This window comes from Nothoprocta perdicaria, unplaced genomic scaffold, assembly GCF_003342845.1.
Source record: "Nothoprocta perdicaria isolate Ctin4 unplaced genomic scaffold, notPer1 scaffold_74, whole genome shotgun sequence".
Classification (NCBI taxonomy): domain Eukaryota; kingdom Metazoa; phylum Chordata; class Aves; order Tinamiformes; family Tinamidae; genus Nothoprocta; species Nothoprocta perdicaria.
In genome coordinates this window covers 437,711-462,464 of record NW_020456021.1, presented here as the reverse complement: position 1 = coordinate 462,464, position 24,754 = coordinate 437,711, and the positions used below count along the sequence as shown (strand labels likewise).

Sequence of the window (24,754 nt, the reverse complement as noted above, 5' to 3'; positions counted from 1 at the left end):
TTCCAGGTGAGTAACAGAAAACATGTAAAAATGCATGAGTCTGTGCATGAAACTGCACCTCCTGTAGGTTCATACAGTAAGTACATATTTATATATTAAGGGGATGATCTTCAAGGGTCTATCAAATGCTGTGGTATATATATTCTATACTATACACAGCACAGAATTACAGGTCAGTGTGGACATATGGTGAAGTCTAGGTTAGCATTAGTAGGGAAAATGGTAGCATTAGTAGGGCAACTTTATGAAATAAAGTAAAAAATATACTTTTGTTAGAATGAGAGTCTATGAATTAACTTTTTTAGAATTTCTGCCTTTTGTAAATTACCAATTTCACTTTACACTTCACTTTACAATTTCATGTAGAAGTCAACGGAACCAACATTTCACAAGGGACAATCCTCATTGATGGACACATGCAGCCCTGAACTTCTCTACCTACAGTCCAAGCTAGCCACATGTAAAGTATGTTTTGTATATAAGTAGTAAATAAAAGTAAATACAGCAGCCTTGAGACTGTCTTCTAGCCTTGAGGCCAACTAGAATAGCCTAGCCCATGTCCCTTAGGCTGAACTCTTTCTTCTCTACCACAGAGAAAGATGTTTTTACTGCCTGTTGGAAATGATTTCTCTGCTGTCCTCTAAATGGTGCTAGTCATTATCTGGGAGAGTGCTTTCTGGCATGGCCTTAAATTATGTCAGGGCAAATGCTAATATACAAACAGTTAAATAGTACAGAGGGTTGCAAGAATATCTCTGAGCTTGGGTATATCCACAGAACTGAATGACAACCTCCCTGCTACTCCTGCTATGAGTTGGTAAATTATTATTTGCAAGTTAAGCATACTGAAAAATCTCATAAAAGCTTTGATAAGCACACATTTATTATAGCAACACCGTCTGTCAACAACTTCCTTATAAAGCCCTATTTTCAGGGATTTACAGAGTTGACATATGTACCGTGGGGAGACAAGCCTACAGGGAGACAATTTGCACGGCTATGAACCTATAGGTTTATATCCTTATTTTCCATTATTCTTTAAATAATTTGTGTTGCTCAGTTTAAGTGGCAGCAAGATGTAAGGTAAGGTGACGTGCTTTGTGTACAGCTTCCAAGTGTAAAAGATATATTTTTTAATTTATATGTGTATAAAATTGAGTGAAGTTTTCGCGCAGCAAGAAGGTAGTGTTTAGATGCTTGTGTAACTTTAAAGAAGCTTTAGCTATTTACATTTTTTTCAGATTATTTCACAGTGTGGTCTTACCACTTTTAATATTTTGAGAAAGGAAATAAAGGAGAATAAATAAATAAACCTGATCTGGTGTAGAAATGCCTTATTTTGTCCCACAATGACCCCTTTCTGCTGAGACCTGCAACTCTTAAGAAATATCAGTGCTCCACCAAAACTTAATCAGGTAATTCATAATTCTGAAAGACCATTTCTTAGTGGCTAAGTTGTCTCTGAGTGACTTCTAACAGTAATGTGAAAAGGAAAGGCTGCATATCAATACAGAATCAATGACATGAGGATCTTTACTACGAATAAATGTTAATATGAAATTTAGAAAGACAAAAGCAAAAAAGGAAAGATGCTTGTAACTCTTCACATGATGCAGTTGCATTTATTGTACTAATTACAAAAAAAAAAAAAGAAAAAAAACTAAATAAACGCAATGCAATGCAAATGCAGCACTACCCACTGATGTGTAAAGTTATGTTTAAACATACAGTAAGCAGCTGTAATAAAAGAATAAAAATATCAAACGCAGAAGAGTTACAGCCAATTCAATGTTGTCGCTTCCAGGATGAACACTAAGTGGATAAAGCAACGTGCAGACAGCTTTATATATAAAAAAAATTCCTTGCTGTTCAAAAAAAAGTTCTAAGGTGCTTTCTTCTGTGTGACTTTTAACAATAATGCTTGCTTTGGTTTATCCTGAAACTGAATCCCAGGCCTCAACTGAGTTGGAATCCAATGAAACAGAAATGCAACTCAAAGAAATATATCAAAGTCTCTTCCAAGTGGCAAGCCAAATGTGAGGAATGACAGCTAGATTCCTACTTTTCAAGCCACCAAAGATTGTTAAACATATTACAGAAGTGCTGCACCTCGCTGAGAGGATGGGAAGTTACCAAGCACACAGCAACATTAGTGCCCCTTTGCTGAATGATTAATGAAGCAGTGGCCTTTGGAAAAGGATGTAAAGTAACAAGAATGTCAGAAAAAAACATAATTCAGGCAAAAGCCATTGTCCACGAGAATCTTCAGAGCAGTTCTTCCCGCTGTATTAACTTTACTGAATGCTTGCACTGTGGAAATAGAGTGCTACCGATATACTTAGCATGAACCACAATAGTGGTACACGAATTTATGAAGTAATATATAAAATATATATACAAAATAAAAATATATTTAAGTAGTATATAAACATATAAAATGCATGTTTTGAAAACTTCTTCCAAGACGGGGAATAGCCTTATCCTCTAATCACTCCCCTTTGTCTTATTTGAAGGTGAAGTTCTATGCTTGACAACAGGAAGAAATATAATAATTTCTGAGTTCCTGATGTGCAATTAAATAATTCAAGGTATTATAAAATTACTTAGCAGGTCAGTCTTCCAGTAAATCTCATTTATTCACATCTCATTTTCTAATAAACCAAAATATGTGTCTTACCTTCTGCACCCTATAAAGGGTTTATACAGCCAGCATGGAAAAGGGAGCCTGCATTATTTTTGATTCATGTCTACAGTAAAGACAAAGGTTCTTTCATTCAAATACTAGCAATAAAGAAGGTCAAAATGTTATACATTAATATAAATCATCCCTTCTTGGGTCTATTTTTTTTCCTGGCATTTCTCATTGGAAATATTGCTTGAGAGTAAATAGGTAAGATTTGTAGACATCAGTGAATAAACAGAGCAAGTACTAAAGCTGGCTTTGCACCTACTGAATGCTGCAAGTGTCTGTACTCATTTGATATGCATCTAGCAAAGCTTGGATGCTCCCAGAAGGCCACTCCATGAACACTGAGAGAGCAGCGTCTGCTAGTGGTGCCTGTAAGTTACAAAGACAAAAAAAAATACTTACATAAGCAAGAGCAATTGGAAAGAATGAAGCTTATTTAAAATACAGTCTACCTTACTTTAAAAGCATATTTAAACCACACATAGAAAAGTTGCATGCAAATGATCATCAGCATAAATACAATAGTACGAGTTTCTGAAACAAACACCATTGTTTACTTGATGAATATTTAGCAGGTATTTTTAATTAAGAAGATCTTTAGGTTTTGCTTCATTTTCATCTATTTGACCAATAGGTTCTTTTCTTCTCTGCTTTTTATCTCTGTGAATAACAAACACTGAAACACACACACACACATATATACACACATATATAATAGTCCCACTTACATTATGTAAACTGCAAGAGATAAAGTATGTGTATGTACAAACACTGCATGTATCCGTGTGCATATATAGATATATGCATATAAATGTTTTTATACATATGTATATGAGTCTGGCATTGATTATGTCAGAGAATATAATGCATTTTTTTTCCACTTTCCTGTCTTCATGTAGTTTCAATGTAATACTGTACCTGTGGCATTGAGAGGACATCGATTGAATGCCATGTCCCCAGCTGGGGTCCTTTTCCACACCATTGACATTAAATAGTCCTCAGGACATATTTCATAAGGTGCTGCCATTTAAAAATGAGAATTTAAATATTAACATATTTACAGATATTTTTGTTCAGAAAAGTCAATCTTCAATCTAATTCTTTCTGGGATGTTTATATCGTCACCCTTTGGTTTCAGTTTAATAATGACGGCAGGAACACAAAAATGTCAATTTTTATGCAACAATTGACTTTGTGATGGTAATTATTTTATAGACCATGCATGTTATCTCTTCAGCAAACATTCTTTAAATTGTATCTGCATATTTTTTAAATTGTATCTGCCATATTGATGTTTTTAAACTTTTGCTTATTCCTCTACTGGTTTCAATAACATTAAATATCTAATATAAGTTGACAGTATAGCTACAAGTTGTGATGCTCGTCACACTAAACCTTTTTTTCAAAGATTTTTCTAAAATAAATTGTATATGAAAGAACCCATTCTAACACCGTGGTTGAAATATTACTTGTGATAAAGCTGTCAAATAAGTATTGTATATTCTAGAAAGGAAAAAGCGGGGGGTTTGATTTTTTTTCATTACAAATTGGTAATTAAGCAAATACAATCAATAATGTGGGGACATGTTGCTTTAAAATAAAACAAACTTTTACACATTTTAGCATTATAAAAGCAAAAAAAAAAATAGTATCAGGAACACACATGGAAAGAAAGGCTTTACAAATGCTTCTTTTTCATGTTCACATGGTTGTGATTCCCTATGCTGAATTGTATTTTCTATATTGCAATTTCCATCTCCAGTTTGTGATTTTTGAGTCAACTAGATCAACACAGCAATCACCTGGCCAAAGATGCCTCACAGTTTAAAGTACTGGTAAATATTGCTTGCTGAAATCTAACTCATTTTGAGTTCTAGAGACCAGAGATAAGTTATTTCAAAATATATATTTCAGGCAAATTGTAATTGTCTTATGTCAAAGCATTTATAAAACAAGAAAAAGCAGAAGAGAGTTGCTGCCACAAGGAGGGGTAAGGTTAAAAGTGATTCAATCATTCACCTTTCTCAGTGCTGCTTATATTCAACTTCCAATTGTTTCCTATAATTCCATGTGGCCCCTGCCAAGCCAACTGAAAAGCATCACTGAATGACTTTAAAGAAAATCTTGTATATCACAGAATGGTTAAGGTTGGAAGGGACCTCTAGAGATCATCTAGTCCAACCCCCCTGCACACGCAGGGTCACCCAGAGCACAGGGCACAGGGTGGCATCCAGGCAGGTTTTAGAGATCTTCACAGAAGGAGACTCCATAACCTCCCCAGGCAGTCTGTTCCAGGGCTCTGTCATCCTCATTGTAAAGAAATTTCCTGTGCTTCAGTTTGTGCCCGTTATCTCTTGTCCTATCCCTGTACACCACTGAAAGGAGTCTGGGTCCAAATAATGTTCAGAATATGCAGAGCACAAACAACAAAAAGTTCAGCCAAGATTTTCAATCAGCCAAATGTACAGCTCTATTTTAAAAAGTATTTTATTAACAGCCTTTAGTATAATTGAAAAAGAATTCATTTTCCTTTTGCTTATACATTTTTAAGTCTGCGGTATGTAAGTCCAAACCTCTGGGTGACACAGCTAGATGTAGCTCCATCCACATTTCAAGCATTTTATGCAGACCTACAGAGCTGTGGCTCCATTCTTACACTAATAAAAACAATGTTAACACAAGAAAAAACAGACCTTTCGGTTTCTCATGCTTTTCAGTGGCTTATCACAGAAAGAGAAACCAGTGAGACAGAAAATAACTTTTCAAGACTATTTTAGGTCTACTGAAGAAAAACACATATATCATGAAAATTGCTGTATTAGGATCATCATCCCTTGCTGACTTTGGCAATTTAATTTTATTTATACTTTGAAGCAAAGGAATGATAATAGCTAAGTGAGCAGAGTCATCTCTGTAAAGTACTTTTCAATCTTACTTGAAGTTTACAACACATGAATCTGTCTATTTGTTCACACTTAGTGACGTAGTATTTGGTAAATTGTCCACCATCTTCATTTAAATATTAGATGTTCTAGGAAATATCACTCTAGAAACAGTTTTCTTAAAACTGTATTATTCATTTATAATCTTTCACAGCACTATTTGTTAAAAGTGCATTAGGTTATTATGGTATCTATAAACATTCTTATTCTGATCCAGAATTAATCAAGTCAATAAATAAACACAACAAATGGTAAATAATACTTGTGTGCATTTGACTTGTAAATACATTTGTAAAATATTTTATTAACAGCAGGTGGCAACCTTTGAAAATTGTATTGCAGCAGTGTGATTTTACTTCTAAATATATACATGCAAATTACCTCAAGAAGGATTTTCTAAGTGGAAGCTGGTTTATCTGAATGTCCGCTCACTGAGAAACTCACATTACCCTCTCATAACAGATATTTTATGAAGGAAGTCTACATTAACTGTGGGGCTTATAATTTCTTTAGTAATTCAGTACAAACACTGTTTCACAGAGCTTTGCAAATTATGTGCATTTTATTAAAACTAAAGTGAATGTTTGACCTGTAAGGTATATTTAGTAAATTTCTCTAGTAAAGTATTCTAAGTTTATAACCACAATTACTCCTTTTATTCTTCACATGCGGCATGATTCATCGTTTTACTGTATTGCAATATCTGGAAACTGCTCCCTGATGGTTGTCAAGGGATAATTGTGTTGCTTATGAAAACACGGGATTGATAACACAAAATACACATCTGATATGTTTCTCTTTTCCTGATCCAAGCACCCCTGACATTTAAATTCTTTCTTTCCTAACTAGAGAATATAGCCATGAAAATGTGAAGTGGAATTGTGCAGAAGTCGGAGAGATTGTTAAATCTCTCTCCCTGCTACACTGAAAACTTACCATTTCCTAAGTGACTGCCTAAGACATCCTACACTGTTTGTATTCTTTCACTTTAGCAAAATATCTCATCACAGTTAAATATGATCAGATTCACCAAATGTTCTTGTCAATCACTTTCAGGAAAGCTCAAATACACTTCTATTAGCTTCTATTGAGGGCGACTTAAATCTGTCAGGTACAAACTGTTGCAAAGAAATATGTTTAAGATAATATTAAAAAAGGAGAAGCATGGTTTTTCATTTTAACTGACTTTCTTTTTTACAGAATGTTGCTCGTGTATTCCTTCATTCCATATATTGTAGTATGGGTAATTCATTTCCCCTTGTCTTAACTGAACTGTAATTTGTCTCCTATATTGTTGTATCTTGTACACTGGATAAAAGAAATTCCATGATTTACAAAACTAAGCCTAATATTCTCAGAAACAGTGCGTTCTGGAAGAATTTCTGCAACAAATCTTCCCTCCAAGTAATGTAACTGAATCTGCAATGAAATACTTTTTTTTTTTCTGATAATTTTGTATTTTTTTGCTATAGTATTTTTATTTATTTTTAAAATGGAGTATCGCTTTGGTATCCAATGTACACCTAGCAACATTAACGTAATCCTACTGAGAAAAACAAAACAGCAGATACTTGCCTAAAGCAAGGACATATACGGCTTTGCACGAACACTGCTTTTTATACACTGATCTTGTCTCTCCTAAAGGAGACTATCAGAGTAATCCACACAGTGGCGTATATAATGACATTAGATTTGGTGCTCACCTGGACACCTCTGCTCACTGCACCGTCTAACTTCTTCTCCAGTTCCTTCACACTGTTGCCCCGTCACAGAAGCACCTTGACAGATCCTTATCCGCCTTTCCCAGCCACCGTCACAGGATTTGGAACAGCCACTCCAGTGTCCCCACTGGTTCCACTGGCCATTTGCTATTTAGAAAAAAAAAATAAATAAATCATCATTGCAGTCATGGCATAAGAACTGTCATCAAGGAGAACAGATTGGTTATTCTCCACTTTGGAAAAAGAAGAAGACCCCAATGGATGTATTTAGATGGATAATGCATGTTATGGAAATGACAGATGTTAAGTACAGGGAATGTCCAATGATGGGGATGTCTCTACTTGGCTCCTAAATACAGAATTATTGTCTAAATGACTTGCATCTCAGGGTAAAATAGTTGATGAATTGATGCAGATTAACTCTGAGACAGACACGAAAGCAGAGACACTATGACTTCCATATTTTTTCTTTTAAATTGACTTGTTTTATAGTGCTATTGTATGGCCACACATACTAATACAGATTTACAATATACATAAATAACCTGTAAAAAGCTAGACAAAAACACTCTCGCATGTGATAATTTAGAAGCTTGATTTTACACGATCTGACAGTATAAATGGGTCTTAAAATTCAGCATAAGTATCATTTACCGAAAGGCTGTATTTATACTTCTCAACACAGAAAAGGAACAATTCATATATATTCAATTTCTACGTACTTGAGAGGCATTATTAAACTTTTTAGTTCCCAAATAATCTCTTCTAAAATTGCTGTGCTTTCTTTAAATCATGGTAAAACTGGAATGCAGACACTCAATATGCAGTCTTTTCCGGTGAATTCTTTATTTTTTCTATCTCCATGTGGCTCCAAAATAATAGAAAAAAAAGGAACGGGGCCCCAATTATCCTGCTGGAGAGGGGCTGCCCAGCATCGCCGGCTCCAGTCTCAAAGCTAGCAGCAAGGCCAGCCCTTGGGTAGGGCCTTGGGGTTGGCCTTGCGGCTGTGGGTTGGCCCTTACCGGTGCACTCCGGGTTGTAGCACTCGCGGCTCTCGGCCCAGGGCCCACGGCACTCGGAGCCGCCGTGCGCCGCGGCCGTGCACTGCCGGCTTCGCTGCTGTGTGCCGTTGGAGCACGTCACCGAGCACTGGCTCCACGAGCTCCACTCTTGCCACTGCCCGTCCACTGCCGCAGCACATGCAGAAAGAGACAGGCACAAAGAGAAACACGGTCAGAGTCAGGCAGGGCCTCCACAGTTCGTTCTAGGTTAGCATGCTTCAGTTCATGTGCAAAAGCAGCTCCTGGGCTATACCCAAACTGAAGATACTTGCCTCCTCACAACTATATTACTGACTTGGAAACACTTTAAAATTGCATTTTGGAGTTACCTTATGATCATTTAAAACTGTTTTCCTCTAAGTAGAGAAATGTTCATCCCCTCCATGTGTATGCTGATACAACAGAATAATTATGACTTTGCTAACATATCACCCTTGAAAGTGATTCTTTACATCTTAACTGATCCCATGCATGGATCAACTTATAAGATCCTTACTCCCAACTGTAAAATTCAGTCTAAAGAGTTGAACAGGAAAAGAAACACTAAGCTGCTGCACAGTCTCCAAAATCATCTCTCTATCTTCTATATTTATGAGATCGCATACACTTTTATCATCCATCAGCCCTCTAAGGGAAATGACTCCAGTTCTTCCATCAGGTTTTCGGATAAAGTATAATAGAAAGAAATGGCCTTCCTTAGGCCTCAAGTCTACTTTCTTGCTAGCATACTGCATAATAATCTTTCTGAATTCGTCAAGTTCAGTTTTAAACAACATAGATATGGTGATCAGTTCCACATTTAGTATTTTACACTAGCCTATGCATTTTAATCTGGAGAAGTATTCACATGAGCAAAAGTTTAGGATTGTTATTTTTGATTTTGTATATCAGAAAGCTTGTTTGCATAAAAGTAAATATTCAAAAATAAAATAATAAAAATATAAACCAATTAAGTTATCCTGCAAGTGAAAAAATAGTTTTATGTTTTATAATGAATAATAAATCTATACATTTTTTCCAGAAATAGATATGCCTTACAAAATGTATTATTACTTATTGTACTAGTTCAAAACACTGTATTCAACTTCAACGAGCATCAGTTGCTGATTGCATCTGCAATAACCCAGTGTAAACTCAAAATTTAGGTTGTAATACAATGCTTTCATTGTCATACAAAGTCTTCTTTGAAAACTTGGTTTTGTAATTACGGTAGTCATAAAAGCACAACTGCTGAAAATTAGCAACTTCACTTGCCAACCCTGATTTCTGATTTTTTCTAGAGCATTGGAATAGCAGTTTTCTATGTTTGTAGTGTTAATAATTAAAAGAGGAAGCAGATTTTTTAAGTTAGTGGAACATGAGAAACTACATTTTAATGAATTCTTCTTCAGCTTTATTCATTGTTACACGGTATTTTCTAGGGTAGGAAGGGTGAGATCAATTATAAATGAACAGTTTAGTAAACAGCTACATGTCTTCGTAGCTGAGAGAGCCAACTATTGTGTGCTTTATACTTTATTGCATTTTTTCTATAGTGTCTTTGGAGAAAACTCATTCTGTGGCTTCTCATATATATTTCATGTATCTCTCTTCTTTAGCCTTAGGAGCAAATACTGTGCAGGTTTTTTATTTCAGAAATACTGTTAGAAGGTTAAAGAACTGACAGTGATTCCTGTATAGAACTGCACCTTGAAATGGCAGCAAATTGTCGTATTTAGCAAAGATTTAAGCTGCTATTTTTAAATGTAGCCACTATGTGATTTCCTCAGATAAAATCCATTCCAATATGGAGAAAAAAAAAATCCAGAATTCTCAAATAACTCCATATTTTAATAGCTTCAGTGCAACATCTTTGTACTTCTTTTCAATACTGAGGTAAACCAAATGCATTAATTTCTTCTCTGCTATTTTTATTTGGCATTTCTCTTGTTGTCAACTTAGATTCATAATCATGTATCATATTAATTACTTTTGTGTAGGCACGTGTAAAAATGTGCAGCTGCCAACTTGGCCAAAAACTGGATTAAGTCATATTTTCCACAGCTGGGTAAAAGACTGAAACTTTTCCATAAATTCTGTGCTAAAGCTGGAATATGTTTTGCCAGTTTGAAGAAAAACAAACTTCAAGGTTTTTGAAAATGAAAGAAATATAGTTCTAATTTTTGGAGGTGCTTAAGTTTCACCCATGTTTTGAATTCATCCCCATTTACAAGTCCTTAAATAACAATTTGTTAATGCTATGTCCATCCAACAACCCTTTTCAAGATGAGTTCCAGTCATAGAGAATCTATTTATTTGCAGCAGTGTTGTGAACTGTGCATATGTAAGAAGCCTACTGCAAGGGCAACCTTTACTTCGTGTCAAGCTAAACATATGAAGAACTTCCACACTACAGATGCCTAACACATCTAGGTATCAGACTGAGAAAGACGATTTTTAAAGCAAAATCTTATTTCATTACATATATATAAATATGCCTTGATTTTTTTTGTCAAAATAATAATCTATGGACAGACTTAGTAACTAATTGTGAAACACTGATTTTTTTTTAGTTATTTTGAATTTCAGCGAGTGAAAGAGATAATGTAAAGTCTACATATTATTTACTTGTTCACAGATTGTTTTTTTGGAGCGTGGTTTAAGCAAATAACTCCAAGAAATTAGACACTTAACAATTCTGATTTTCCCATTTCTTTTTTTCCCGCAATTTTTGTTGTATTCTGAAGAAATACTTACAATGAACCCCACGACATGATATTTATGTCATACTCAGGAAATTGCTTGTTTTTTGATTCTCCTAGACCCATCCCGAATCCAAATTCCCTACACAAAGCACTATATCTCAAAGAAACTAAAGTTTATCTGCTTGTGTAATAACTAGAAAAGAGTTACCATATGTGATGTCATAATTTGATATATAATTTGATATATAGCTGATTATATAATTTGACTATTTCAGTTAAAATTATTGATTTTATAACCTCTCTTGCTCACTTTACATACATTTTTTTCCTGTGTGCAAAGGACAATAAAAGAAATCCCAGCAACGCGCACCGTTCGCACTGTAACAAAGCAGAGAGTCGCTGCATAAGCTCACCAGGGCAGAGTGCAATATTGCAAGGTTTATGCTGTGTTTCAGGTCCATCACATGATCTTCCCCCATACTGGGGAGGTATACATGACCTTGTTCTAGTTCTTTGGCCTCGACCACATGTGAATGAACACAAGCTCCAAGGTGACCATTCCTCCCAAACGCCATGTACTGCAACAAACCAAAGAGATTTTAAACAGAAACAGACATAAAAGTAACAGAAGGATTTCAAACTAAACATGATTAATATTGCAAAAAGGTATTGTTTTGTCAGCTTTAGAGAAATCAGCAGTTACAGTGGCAAAGAAATCATCTTTATAAAAAAATTAATTAATCATGATTTCAAAGACTTATTCTCCATAAAATGCACCTAACTTTGACATTTTTTCTCTAATCTTTCAGCTAATCTCATCATCGCTTGCTTTTTCAAAAGTTATTTATGATTCTTAGGTACCAGCAATGAGACATCTTCAATAGCCCTGATTTTCAGGAGACATAGTCAGCCTTTGTGAAAATCAGTCACATACCTTATATACCAGGGCAACTCTATAAATGAGAAGTAACCAAAATTAATCTTTTTTTCTTTTGAAAATAAGTATAATACATAATAAATACAAATATAAATATAATAAGTTATTACTCTGTCATCATGATAAATTGGGAAGCTTATCTTATAATTGTTTTATGTTTAAATTCTGGTGGAAACATGGCAGCTCGTTCGCTTGTTTATCTTCCTCAAAAATACCACAAGTGTATAAGCCAGATTTGCACTGTTTCTTTAAACAAACACATTCACTGATTTAACATATATAGTACTGCATACATCAGTAGAGCTCATAAAAACATTGACTCAATGAAATTTAAACACAATAAATTACAAACACATCCAGTTTTTTTTATATAAAGAGTCATAAAAACAATATAAAGAATCCTGGAACATGCATCTTTTTCTTGCCTTACTTCTTTCCAATGCAGAAGAGACTAATCTACAATTCCTATCTTAGCTTATATTCCTTATATGTTTCATTTTCAAAAACAATACGAGCCAAATTTTTTAAGTTTTCTAAGCATGTATTGGTAAAACAACACCATATACATGCTTAAACAAAACACTTCTTTATGAATTAAAAAATACTCCAAAACATGTGTTAGGAATCTTTCTTCTGCTTAATCAAAAAGCAGTTGCACACGAGAATTTAGGAATAAGAAAACTTCAGTAATGCTAGACAGCAAGAAAAATCTGAAGACAGAAAAAAGTTCTGATCTCAGACAGGCTGAGTTTCAGACTCAGTGTCATGTAACTCTGTGTGTTTGTGCAGGTACCGGTGTTTGAGGTTGTCTAAAGGGATGCATAAGGGCTCTACATTCATTGTCAATGAATAGTTCACAACATTATGAAAGAAACAGATTTTCTGGTCTATTCTTACATCTCACAGATGTGGAAGAACCTCTGGTGCATGGAGTTACTCTGCTGTGAGTGCATATAATACCTGACCAGTGTCTACAAATAAAACCTTCTTCTTGTAGGTATCAGAACAGTAGTTCCTGAGGTGAAATTCAGCTGATTTTGGTGGGGAAGGCTGTTTTTTCCAGTGATATAATAATTCAAAAGGAATAGTAAGATCAAGGGGAATTCTGCATGAAGGTAGCTTCTGTGGCATTACATTAACACTAAGGAAAACTGTCATTTCAGCAGTTACACTGAGGTTAAAAGATTTTTTAGATAAGTTCAAAGAAACTCTATCTGACAAAAATGTCAAATTTTATACATTGAACATACTCATCCACTAGGTAACATATCATTTGTTGAGGGGTTAGTGAGCAGTCACATACAAGTGATTTAAAAATATATTAATTATTTCACATCCTATATGGCTAGCTTTATTAAAATTCTCATGTTCTAAACACTAGAACACATTGTATTTAGAACACATTGTATAGCAACCAAATCTATTCTATATTGGAAGAGGAAAAAATCAAAATTAATGTTAAAGTGACAAATTTTATACTAGTGGTTTTAAAAAAATGATTAGTTTTGACATTTTGGTCAAAAGCATGTACCAGTCTAAAAAGCTAGTAAGTTGATGACTATATCTGTTTATAAGACATGACATTTCATCTTTTCCCAAAGGAACTATTATTAGAGGGGTGCTCTGACTCAACCTTAGCATTCCAAGATTTTTCTCGTTGGTAATGCATTAGGTTTTGAATGTAGACATGTCTCTCACACTATATCTTTTTCATCAGATAAGTATTAATGAGAAACCAGTTTCTCAGTTCAGAATGTAAGAGATAGTTATAGCAAAGAAATACTTTAATTTATTGATATGACAAGAATTGATTAAGATGCTAATTTAATCAAGAATTTCTAAAAGTGCAATACATAGCCAGCAAGTCAATCTTTAAAAGCCAAATTAAAAAAAAAAAGTTTATGCTAAAAAAAATAACAAACAGGAAATCTCTAAATGCTAAGCAGGCATAGCTGAGTTTTTCAGAGTACATATCAATTTAAGTCTAATATTTGCATTTGAGTTTAGAGTTGATGCTATCAAAATGTCATACATTGCCTTCACTTAAAAATCACAGAATTTCGGTAGTGGAAAGATTCTTTATTTAAAGAACCTTTAAAGTGTTGCCTTGAGCCAAAGGATTGTATGTCTTTTCCGGCACGAGTATTACATTTACAGCATGTAAGATGTAACAAGGATAATTCTTTGGTGGTTTTGCATCTGAACATGAGCCAAAACAATGTGTTTAGCTTTGAGTGGATTCAACTAACATTGGCCTCTATCTGTTTCTGGTTTAAAGTGGGGAGCTGTGCCAAAAATTATCTTCTGTGATAAATTTTAGTTCATTTAATAAAAATTTACAGTACTCCCTTGCATGTATATGACTGTATTCTATAACTACTAGAAAAGAAGTAAAGTAGGATGGAAAAAGTATTATATATTATATTATATTATATTATATTATATTATATTATATTATATTATATTATATTATATTATATTATAACTGATATCAGCATACAAATACCAAGGACCAATCTATATAAATCACAGCAATGTCCATTATTATCCAGATCACCTTTAGAAGATACATTGAAGTACATTTTATTTTTTTAACCTTTGAGTTTTTTTTCCTGAAAAGAAAATAATAACTTACATTTTCTTTCTCTAATACCACTCCCTAAATGCAACATACAAACAAACAAAAAATGTAACATCTGATGAATTATAGCCAGATAAGCTATGCCAATTTATACCAGATGGAAAGACGGCCCACAAGAGGAGTTACTGTTTTCTGTAACAGTTTCAAATGCAAAATTCATTATTTGGGACAAAAATATTCAAATTACTGCCAAGTTATCTGTCAGAAAAACATTGCTATCAAAACAAGTTTGGATTACTGCAGAGCATCTCTCCCTTAGTTTCTGCCACTCTGTGAACTTAATCATGATGTGAACACCCACAGTGTTCATAATACGCAAATTCTGTGAGGTGGGAGGAGGCGTGAGGCCATGTTGGCCCTCCTCCTACAAGTGTATTTTAAGAGATTTTTATTGGGGTTTAAATAACTTTGTTTTGTTCAGCTTTAAACTATGCAAAGATATTATGGCTGGTGATTTTTTGTGATATATAGTGTAACAGTATATACAGAAAAATAATTCTATTATGAAGAGGAATCAAGATTAAAAGAATTTTTTGAAGGAAAAATGGGTCTTGTATTTATAATTTTAAACTTACTAAAGTGCTATGATGTCTGGTCCTGTTAGTATGTCTTAAACTGTGCAGTTGAAAATCTTTATCTTTCTTGAATTTGTAATAGGTAAACTCAGCAAATGTATAAGCCATAAGCTTCAACTTTAAGCGAGATAGCTATTTACTTCCCATATATCTCTTTCTAAAGAGACAGTTAAGTTATTCTCCCCTTTGTTTTCTTCCTCTCAAGTGAAGCCTTGAACTTCCAGAGCATAAATTACTAATAATAAAGGTGCAGGAATTCAGTAAGATTGTGCTAGCTTCCTTTGTGTTAGACTAGCCATGCAGGGACAGAATACATCAAAATGTGCATGAAAATTTCAGGAAAATGGCTGAAGTGAATTATTATGAGACCTGAGAAAACCAGAGATAAGCATGACAGTATATTACACCAGCTAAATTATAGTTTTGAGCATTTGAAATGTTTTAGTGTACTCCTGCTTTGTTTTGCCACTGGCCTGAAATTGCTGAACTTCAGCTAAATTTTGGGGTGAAGTGAGTTGACAGAAATGGAGAAAGCAAAAAGAAACTAACTGAAATCAGCTACAGGCATAGAAATTTAATATTCTTTCCTCCTGATGTCTTAGTTGTTATAAATTATCCACTAAGCAGAAATAAATCAATAGCACTACAGTACTGGATCCTGAGATACTCTTTGCTCACAGGAGAGCCAGTAGCAACAGCAGTTACATGACTATAGTTTGTTGCATACTAGACTGCACTTCTCCAGAAAGCACTTGATCCCATGACATTTGCAGTTACCAAATAGCCTCATTTCTCTGAAATAACATTGGTCAGAAACAAATACAAATAAACTATAATTTTATAAAGATAGTTTCTTCATGATTTTACTTTAATTATCTGGAAAACTATTTTGAAATTTACCATATGATTTCAATGATAAAATTATACCAGCAGAATTAATGTATCTAGAAGCTACATACCAAATAGCTTTCATTTACTTAAGAAAAAGATTTTGTAGTCTAGCTTACTGTTGCATAATAGTGACACACGTTGGTGAATCATATTCTCAAAATTTTCCAAGACAGGCAGATCACAGCCAGGTATCTTCCTTACCATCCTAGTGAGGATTTGGGGTACTAAAGAGAGCATATGAAAGAGGAGATGCAACTACCATTCCAGCCTTGCACTAGCATTTTCAAGTATTTTCTAATTCTGAATAGATGCTTGAAGTATACTTCTTTTGCATACACATGTATCTATATATATTTTTAGTGGAATGACTTATCTAGAAGCATTAGTACAGGTCTCAGTGTGCTTCAGCATCCTCCCCTGGCTTCCTTACCAGTATTTCAAGCATATAATAAGCATGCCTTGGAGATTTTGTATCTGTAGGTTGCGAGGAGAAACTACTGTTACTGTTGCATGTTTGTTGCTTCTAATTTGCTCTCTAAGATGCAAAATCTCCCTGCACTAATTCAGTCCAAAAGCTGAATGGAATGAGTGATTCGGTATCATGCTAAATTCCAGACATACACGTGTAGTCTTGGATTGTTTTGTCAAATTTATTTTCTAATTATTCTAGTTTACTAATTATTAATTTTGTTATCCATGAACCAGGCATAATCCTGACTTGTGTAACTTTCTAAGCCTGGATTCATAATATAATGAGAACAGAGGATATCTAGGCTAATAATTAGAAGGCTGTCTGAAAAATTAATGGAGTTATGACTACGAAAAACACATTTCTAAATTGCTAAGTGACTCCAACAGCCAGAGACCAACATAAATTAATAATATATATAAATGTAATTATTTGGAACAATGTGCAGGATTAAACCTAGAAGACTAATCGCTTACCTAATGTTTTAAGTTGTTTTTCATTGTAGAAGTTCCCTGAATGCTAACACCACAAACTCTCCTACTTTTCTGCAAGAACAGTCAGCTTCCCCAGAACCTGAAGACCCCAAGAAGTACCTTCTGGGACCAAGTGTTATGGAAGAGCTGAGGAATTTGTGTATCCGAAGAGAGGTTTTTGCATTTCAGAGACACCAGAGGAAAATGTAGTCACAGGGCATGTGCCTTCCGTTTTGCCTTCTACCCCAGATAAGTCAGATCCACAGACAGGAAGTCTCAAAGTAAGAAAAGAGATGTGCCCTTTCAGCAAGTATCTCCAACATGTCTATCTCTTCTGTCTCTTCTCCTTGGCGTATAACTAATGTCAAACTCCACATACATTCAGATCTCTTGAGACAAAAGGAGTAGGAAAGCTGTAATGCAAGATACTGATGACCTTTACTTTGCATCAGATTTAAGTGGGCTACTTTTTGTCTGATCTTCCTTTGATGGACAGCGATTGCCCTTTCTGGACAGAACAATGTAAAAGAAAGTCCATGAGGACACTGCTGTGCAGGGAAGATTATTTGGCTCACTGCCTAGAAGACGGAACTCTAAATAGCTAAATAATTGCAGAGTGGAATGATATATATTAATTTAAGCCACCCTACAGATCAGTCTCCATTTCTTAATGTGTTGTTGATGAGTATTTCTTCCCCAGTTTGTATTTTGTACGTGCACCGTCTTTTTTTTTCCTTAAGGAAAAACAAACAAAAAAAACCTTTTTCTTAAAAATCTAAAACTTTCAGAAAAAGAACTCCTGTTCAATATCTTGATTGTTCTGAAAGAAAAAGTAATTATCTACATGGCACAACTTCAGAGCCGAAGAAAATTACAGTTATCTGTCCTAATCATAATGAAATTCATTCAACGCAATTCCTGTTAAAAATAAAAGATATAATTTAAAATTCTTGTTATTACACAATTCAAAAACATCCACAATTTTATTTATTGGCTGCTAACACTACCTGGACAGAGGGCAGTGTTATTGCAAACCCTTGATTCTCTTAGAGGGCCGCTGCAGTGTGTCCCGTAAGGTGATACACAAGTTCTGGTTCGCACCTGCGACCCTTGACCACAAGTAACTGAACACGTACTCCACTGGGCCCACTCTTCAACACCAGATTCACCTGTATTCAAGACAACAAACAAACATGAATATAGACATAAGTATTAATGAGACATGTTTTTGCTGAGGCTCAGTATAGTCTGCTCTTACAATTAAAGTCAAAAATAGCATACTAAAATAAATATTTATAAGTTCATGGAAAAAAAAGTAGCTGTGGAAATGTGCAATGAATAGAAAATGAAGACAGCTATAATGGTAAAGTCACACTACACCTGTGCGAGGAAAGCACTTTGCTAACTTTGCATCCTCTACAGCCCCAAGAGAAATCCTGCCTTTCAGCATCCTAGAAACCGCACTGCCCCCGGGGTGCTAAAAGAACAAAGGCACCTCTTTTTATATAATAGCAAAGCTTTGACATTTATCACTCTGGAACGAAGACTAGATACCAGTTAAAGGAATACTGCAAGTTAGGGAATTCTAAATTAAAAAACTCCAAACCAAACACCTAATGCTTTAGCATTTGAGTGGAATCATCTACTATTTGAAAAAGTTTCCTGGCAAAGGGGCCATTTTGCTTACTGATTTTAACTTGAAAATTAGGATAGGAGCTTTGGTTTGATCTTTTCCTGCACTGCTCTGTTACTAGCTTTTGACCTATAGATGTCCTGAACTGTTGAATGTGTTAGACCTAATTATTGCATATAGTACTTACCAAAACTGTCAAATAGGAACAGCACAACAGGATGAAGAATTCGCAATTAACCATTTACCCAACAAAATCATGAGCTAAATGTCTGTTTGTAATCTAAAAAAATCTGTGACTACATCACAAAAAAAAAATTTTTCAGTCCTGTGTTGTTCTACGTGCTATTGAATTTTCCACATAATCATAATGAAAGATATAAAACTAGCTTTTATAAGGTAATACTCAACATAAGGTACAAAATCAAGTTTTTTATTAATACTGTACATTTGAAGTGAGTTGATTTTTATTGTTGAGATAGAGCATATATTATTTTTGTATCGTAAGATGAGGAATGCACAAGCACTTTTTGCATGAATCTTCAGAAAAGAGTGTTTAAATTCCATTTCAAAGAATAGCCAATTTTTCCAAAATCATTTGTGTTTTAAAAATTTCATCACTTGGATATTCTCAGAGAGCAAGTGCAGAAATGATGTGAATATGGCTAAAGTGAACCTATTGAACAACTTGACCACATAATTGTGGATTCCTATTCGCTATGTTTCTCTATTAATAAAAAAAGAGAATAAACATCATGCTGCAGCCTATATTACAGTATTGATTTTTAAACTTTATTGTTTTTAATAACAAATGGGATTTTATGTTTAAACTTCAGGGGCATGATATGACCTTCCATCTTGAATAGCTTGCTTAAATTTTGGTTGTGTTTGTATGACTCTCTTCTGTCAAAAGCTGGATGTAAGAATTGAGGAGCAGTTTGCAAACCAGTCTCTAGTGGTATCTTCAAGGAAAGTAGTAAATGATACCTTGTGATTTCTTGGAATGGTGCCTTTGTAAGAAAGAAGATGGAATATACAAATCCCCTGCTTTTCAGAAAATGTTATAAAATTACAAAAACTTCTACAGATAAGAACAAAAATACGTTTTTCTTTTTACATGCAAAACTTCACCAAAATATTTTATGCATTTTATTTATCTCAAAGGAGAAGTTTAATCAGTGATTATTGCTTTAATCACTTAAATCATAAGTCCTATGTAGAATATAGTAAAAATATTCATATTACTATGGGTTTCTAGGCTAATCCTTTTTTGTATTTTCTTTGCCTACATGCTTAACACTTGACTTTGCCCTTTCTCATCTGATTTAGATGAAAGGTCAAACAAAGAATAAGTCTGAGCTGTTTCTCAGGATGTTCCTCATGATGTTAAAAAATCATACATACTCACTGCAAATTATCTATTATCCTTACACAGACTGGTAACAGTGGATACATAATAAAATATAGAAATAAAAAGTATTAAAAAATTTAAAATGTCAAAGATCTAGAGAAAATAAAGGATTAATTTATCTCACAGACAACTTCCTTTTTAAGATTTCATTTGTCATTTTTATTTTGTCAGAGTGCTTTGTAATGCTAACAGTATTATTATTACCTATTTTACAGTATTTTAAAGGAAGGAAAAACCTTTACAGATAGATCATACCATAGATAGTCTTTTTCATATAGGTAAACAGATTTTTCTTTTATTTCTGGAATAAAACTAGTCTGCCTATGAAATATTCATCTTCACTGACCTTTTTTTTTTCTCTTTTCCCTCTTCCGAAATGAGAATTTCATAAAGTCTACTTTTTCCTTTCTGTACAGTTTTCAGTTACTGTGTAACTATTTTTTTTTGTGTGTGTGTGTATCATATTAAACCTATAATATCAAGTTAACTGTTGGCAAATTAACCAAACCCTCATTCTCCTCTGTTGCTAGACACATAAGAGGAAAGAGAACTTACTGTATGGAAGGCCTCATTGATCTGGGTAACACTTACCTGTGTTATACATTCTAAATCCCATAACACCTAAGGAAAGGATCAGTCCAAAAACATAAAATGACAAATATAGGACAATAAATTAATCACATAATATTGTTAAAAAAAGTATGTTTCACTACCTCATACCGCTCACAAATATACATGAAAATGCATATTTTAATATCACGTATAAAACTTTTCCGTTTCCCAGGAAAACTCTGTGGATTAAATCCATTATTCTTAAAACAGTACTAAATGCTTTTTATAAATGTTTTCCAGGACAATTCTCAGTTCCTGTCTCTCTGTGTTCTTAAGCACACATTTATTTTGCTGCACTTTTGTATTTGCTTTTCACACAGAAAATATTAAATAGGCTAAAAATAGCAGAAATCTTGTGAACTTAAATGGACATTTACAAGATAAAGCTTAAAGGCTTCTTAGTGAATAGGTAAATTCATGAGATATGTTAGAAAAACCTTATGATTCACCTTATGACTTTAAGAATATATCACATTAATTATATCACAAGAAAATGAATGCACTAGAGGTGAAGAAAATATGCAATGATCACTACAAAAGAAAATCAAAATGAAGAAGAGATGAAAATTAGTAGCTATGTCCAAAAGAGCACAGTATTATTTAAAATGTATTAACCTACAGTACATAAAAGTTAATTTCCTCAAAATTGGGCATGTAAGTTTATATGCTCTGCTCATACATCTCACATGCTTTCAGAACAAGCACTTGAAAATGAAGCCTGTGTAATTTTGAACTCCCACTCCACACACACAATATAATGAGAAGATAGTAGTAGTGCATTTATAATGCAGTTCTTTAACACCCATGCACTGCAATGGATGGCTAGAAATTATTAGAAGTTTTCCGGATTTCTATAAGTAAATCAAATGTCAAATGTATCCTACTTATTTTAGAGTAATTGTATGAATTCAAGAGGCATAAAAGCACAAGTGTTATTCTATGCAGTAAGCAACTAACATTAAAAATTTAAGCTAAACATGTAAGTCATCAGTTCTAATTGCCTGAACAAAAACTGCATGAGACCAAGAGGCTTCTAGGCTTATTTCTTCCATTTATTCCATTTATGTGTGACATACAACTGAAGTTTTCTACAGTAGTATCAACTGGGAGTTAGCCATAAAAGTAGTCCTAGAGATTAATGGGAGGGAAATAGACCTCTTGCTCTAAATTCCTTAACAGAGAGATCTGTACTGATTTGTTATACATGTATTTAGGCTACTTAATATATGATTTCTGCAAATCTGTTAAGTAAAGCACCTTACTATTACAGAATTCAAACATGCAACATAACTAGATGCAAAACTAGCTTTTTTTGCAGAAGTGAATATAAAACTGGAAGCATTATGTATGATTGATGCAGGCATATTTTCTAGGTTAGTATCTACGGAGTGAGGTGTTTCAAATCCATACAATACTTATGTGGCACAAGACTTTCATTATACTAACTTAGTGGTATGGAGTATGCAGGAATCATAAAGAGTTAAAGGTTTTACCAACAGATGCACAGATCATTTCCTATGTCAGAACAGGAAAAAATGTCGGTGCATTAAAACTTAATCCAGCTCCCCATTGAAACTTTATCATTGACTTCAAAGGCAGCTGTAGTAACTGTTGGCAAACTTTCTCTTTCTTATGGCTACAAATCTGGGTATGTATTGTCATTTCAGTATCTTTATCTAAAGAAGATGCAGTTGCTCAAACAAAATTAGAAAAAAAAATATTTTAGATGAAAAACTGTTAGATAATTTACACATCCAATTAATAACTGTTTATGGCCAAATTCATTCAGCAATTATGCATCTCGAAAGGAGAGAATAAAGGATTGTGCTGAGCCAAAGATAGGAAATGCTGAATGTATGCACATCAAAATCATCCTAGTAATTAATTACTTTGATAAATGCCTGAAGCTGGGATTAGTTTATTTATCTAGAAATTCTGAAGCATGTTCTTAATGTCTTTGAAAAAAATTAATGTTGCAGTAAGCCATCCTGTGTAAGACTATTTTTATTACAAAATAAACTCTATTTTACACTAAGTTATTCAGTATCTACATATTATCTACCTAATTCTCAGCTACTTTATTTATGGACTTTAACTGGTGGAAAAAAAATAATAAATGATTCAAAAAAAGTATCAGCTTAGAAAACTGACAAATATGCAGCAAAAGATTATGGAAACATGCAGTGGTTTTGCTAAAATTAACAACAGTAAATAGAAAAATGTAACTGATGTATTACCAGTTTGTGCCATAAATTTAGCAGCATCAGCTTGTTCCTGAGGGACCCTTTTCTCATGAACAGATCGAGGTCGCTGACTTTTAATTGTATGATCTCCCATCATTCCAAATTCTAAAGACAGAATAAAGGTTTATGAAAGCTTGTGTGTAGACATTTCTCAAAAGTAACATACTGTCTCATGCAATATGTTCCTAAACATACCTGGACTTTTTTTGTAAGATACAAGCAAGTGATTTTGGCAGTTAACGTCAACTTAATTTTGCTACACTCAGCTCTTAATAAATACTTAAATTTGTGTCTGCATATTTCCAAACACAGATTTACTGTATGGACCAACATTCTATGCAGTGACACATATAAATCAGCTGCATGAGACAGGACAAAATTAATTATTCAAATGCAGACATTTTATTTTTATATTTTATATCAGTGCAACGCACATCAGGAAATGACTGTAACAGTGTTAGACACTGCTGTTCTATGGTGGAGCCTGTTGCTCCACCAACTGTTTGGGTTTCTATTTCAGCACTCATCTTTCAGGTTGATGAAGACTTCATCAGGGATAACAAATTATCTTTGGGAATGGTGTTGATGCCAAATAGCATTTAGCAAGTGAACTGCTTGATCTTTAGGCTGAATCCAGCAAAATAAGTTTTTGCTAACTTCTACATTTCAGAAAAATCTGTAACAAAGACAATAGGATATATATTGCCCTCAGTATCTGAAAAGAACTCCCCATCGATTTTAATGGGAAAATCTACACAAAAATCAATGGTGTGGAAAGGCCCACATTGTGAGAGACAAGTGTGTCATATTTTAGCCTATCACTGATTTTTGTTCCCTTTTTGGTCCTCTTAATCCTCTACCTCCAAGTCCATTTTCCATCTCTGGGATGAAATGCAGAGGGGACATTGCACTTATAGACCGGCTATTGCCTCTTCAGCACAGTTGCCTCTTTTATCCCAAGCACATAGATTCACAGAAAGGTTGAGGTTGCAAGGGACCTCTAGGGATCATCTGGTCCAACCCCCCTGCTCCAGCAGGGACACCTAGAGCACATGGCACAGAGTCACACAGCTTTCCACAGCTTGGTACTCTATATGCAAATGCTGCTGGTGCTCTGCTTTAGGAAGCTTATATTGGGAACTGTGAGGCAACACAGAAGTAACTTCAGCTGCAACTACCTGAAGTTTCTGGTGAGGCAGAAAGTGTCTGAAGCACTTCAAAGATAAACATTCAAAAATACCTTTCTTGCATCTTACAAATATAAAACTAAAATTCTTCCAAACCTAAAAAGTGATGAAGATAATACCACTTACCTTCCTGCCTCAAAAGATTTAAACATTATGTAAGATGCAAGTGCTTTCAGTAAATGTTACTGTCAAACACATTGTTTTGATAAAACTTAAATTTCAACAAAAACTCCTAATGTCTAGGTAGAGGAAAAATATTAAAAGGCAAATATAATTTTAAGAGGTAAATCAGCAGAGAGGTTTTTTTTTCCCTTTCTGTTAAGTTATTGATCTATTCTTCAAAACTAGCATTTCTTTCTGTAAATATTCATTCAGAGCACCATTTAAAACAAAAAAAAATTCATTTGAGAACAGCAATGCAGTTAGTTTGCCTTCTAAAGAGCATATTCAAAAAATCTAGCTAATTAAAAACAGTTTGAGAATTAAACATTGCACACTTTAATACATCCTAGAAATGCATAAGAGATTGGTGAATTATTTATATATTTATATTTATGTATAAAGATAAATATAGATGCCTACACACCT

General features: G+C 34.1%; 1 protein-coding gene across 1 annotated transcript in view; it reads right to left on the bottom strand.

Moving 5' to 3' along the window:
• LOC112957592 (adhesion G protein-coupled receptor B3) overlaps positions 1-23,080 on the bottom strand; it is a 247,506-nt gene extending 224,426 nt beyond the window's left edge. The window contains exons 1-7 of the mRNA XM_026051260.1: positions 22,974-23,080; positions 18,091-18,252; positions 11,511-11,675; positions 8,375-8,539; positions 7,335-7,499; positions 3,608-3,709; positions 2,952-3,058 (exon numbers count right to left, since the gene is read on the bottom strand). Of these exons, the coding sequence (XP_025907045.1) occupies positions 2,952-3,058; positions 3,608-3,709; positions 7,335-7,499; positions 8,375-8,539; positions 11,511-11,675; positions 18,091-18,252; positions 22,974-23,076 (969 nt within the window). The 5' untranslated portion in view covers positions 23,077-23,080. The remainder of the gene's footprint in view (positions 1-2,951; positions 3,059-3,607; positions 3,710-7,334; positions 7,500-8,374; positions 8,540-11,510; positions 11,676-18,090; positions 18,253-22,973) is intronic.
• Between the last annotated feature and the right edge of the window lie 1,674 nt (positions 23,081-24,754).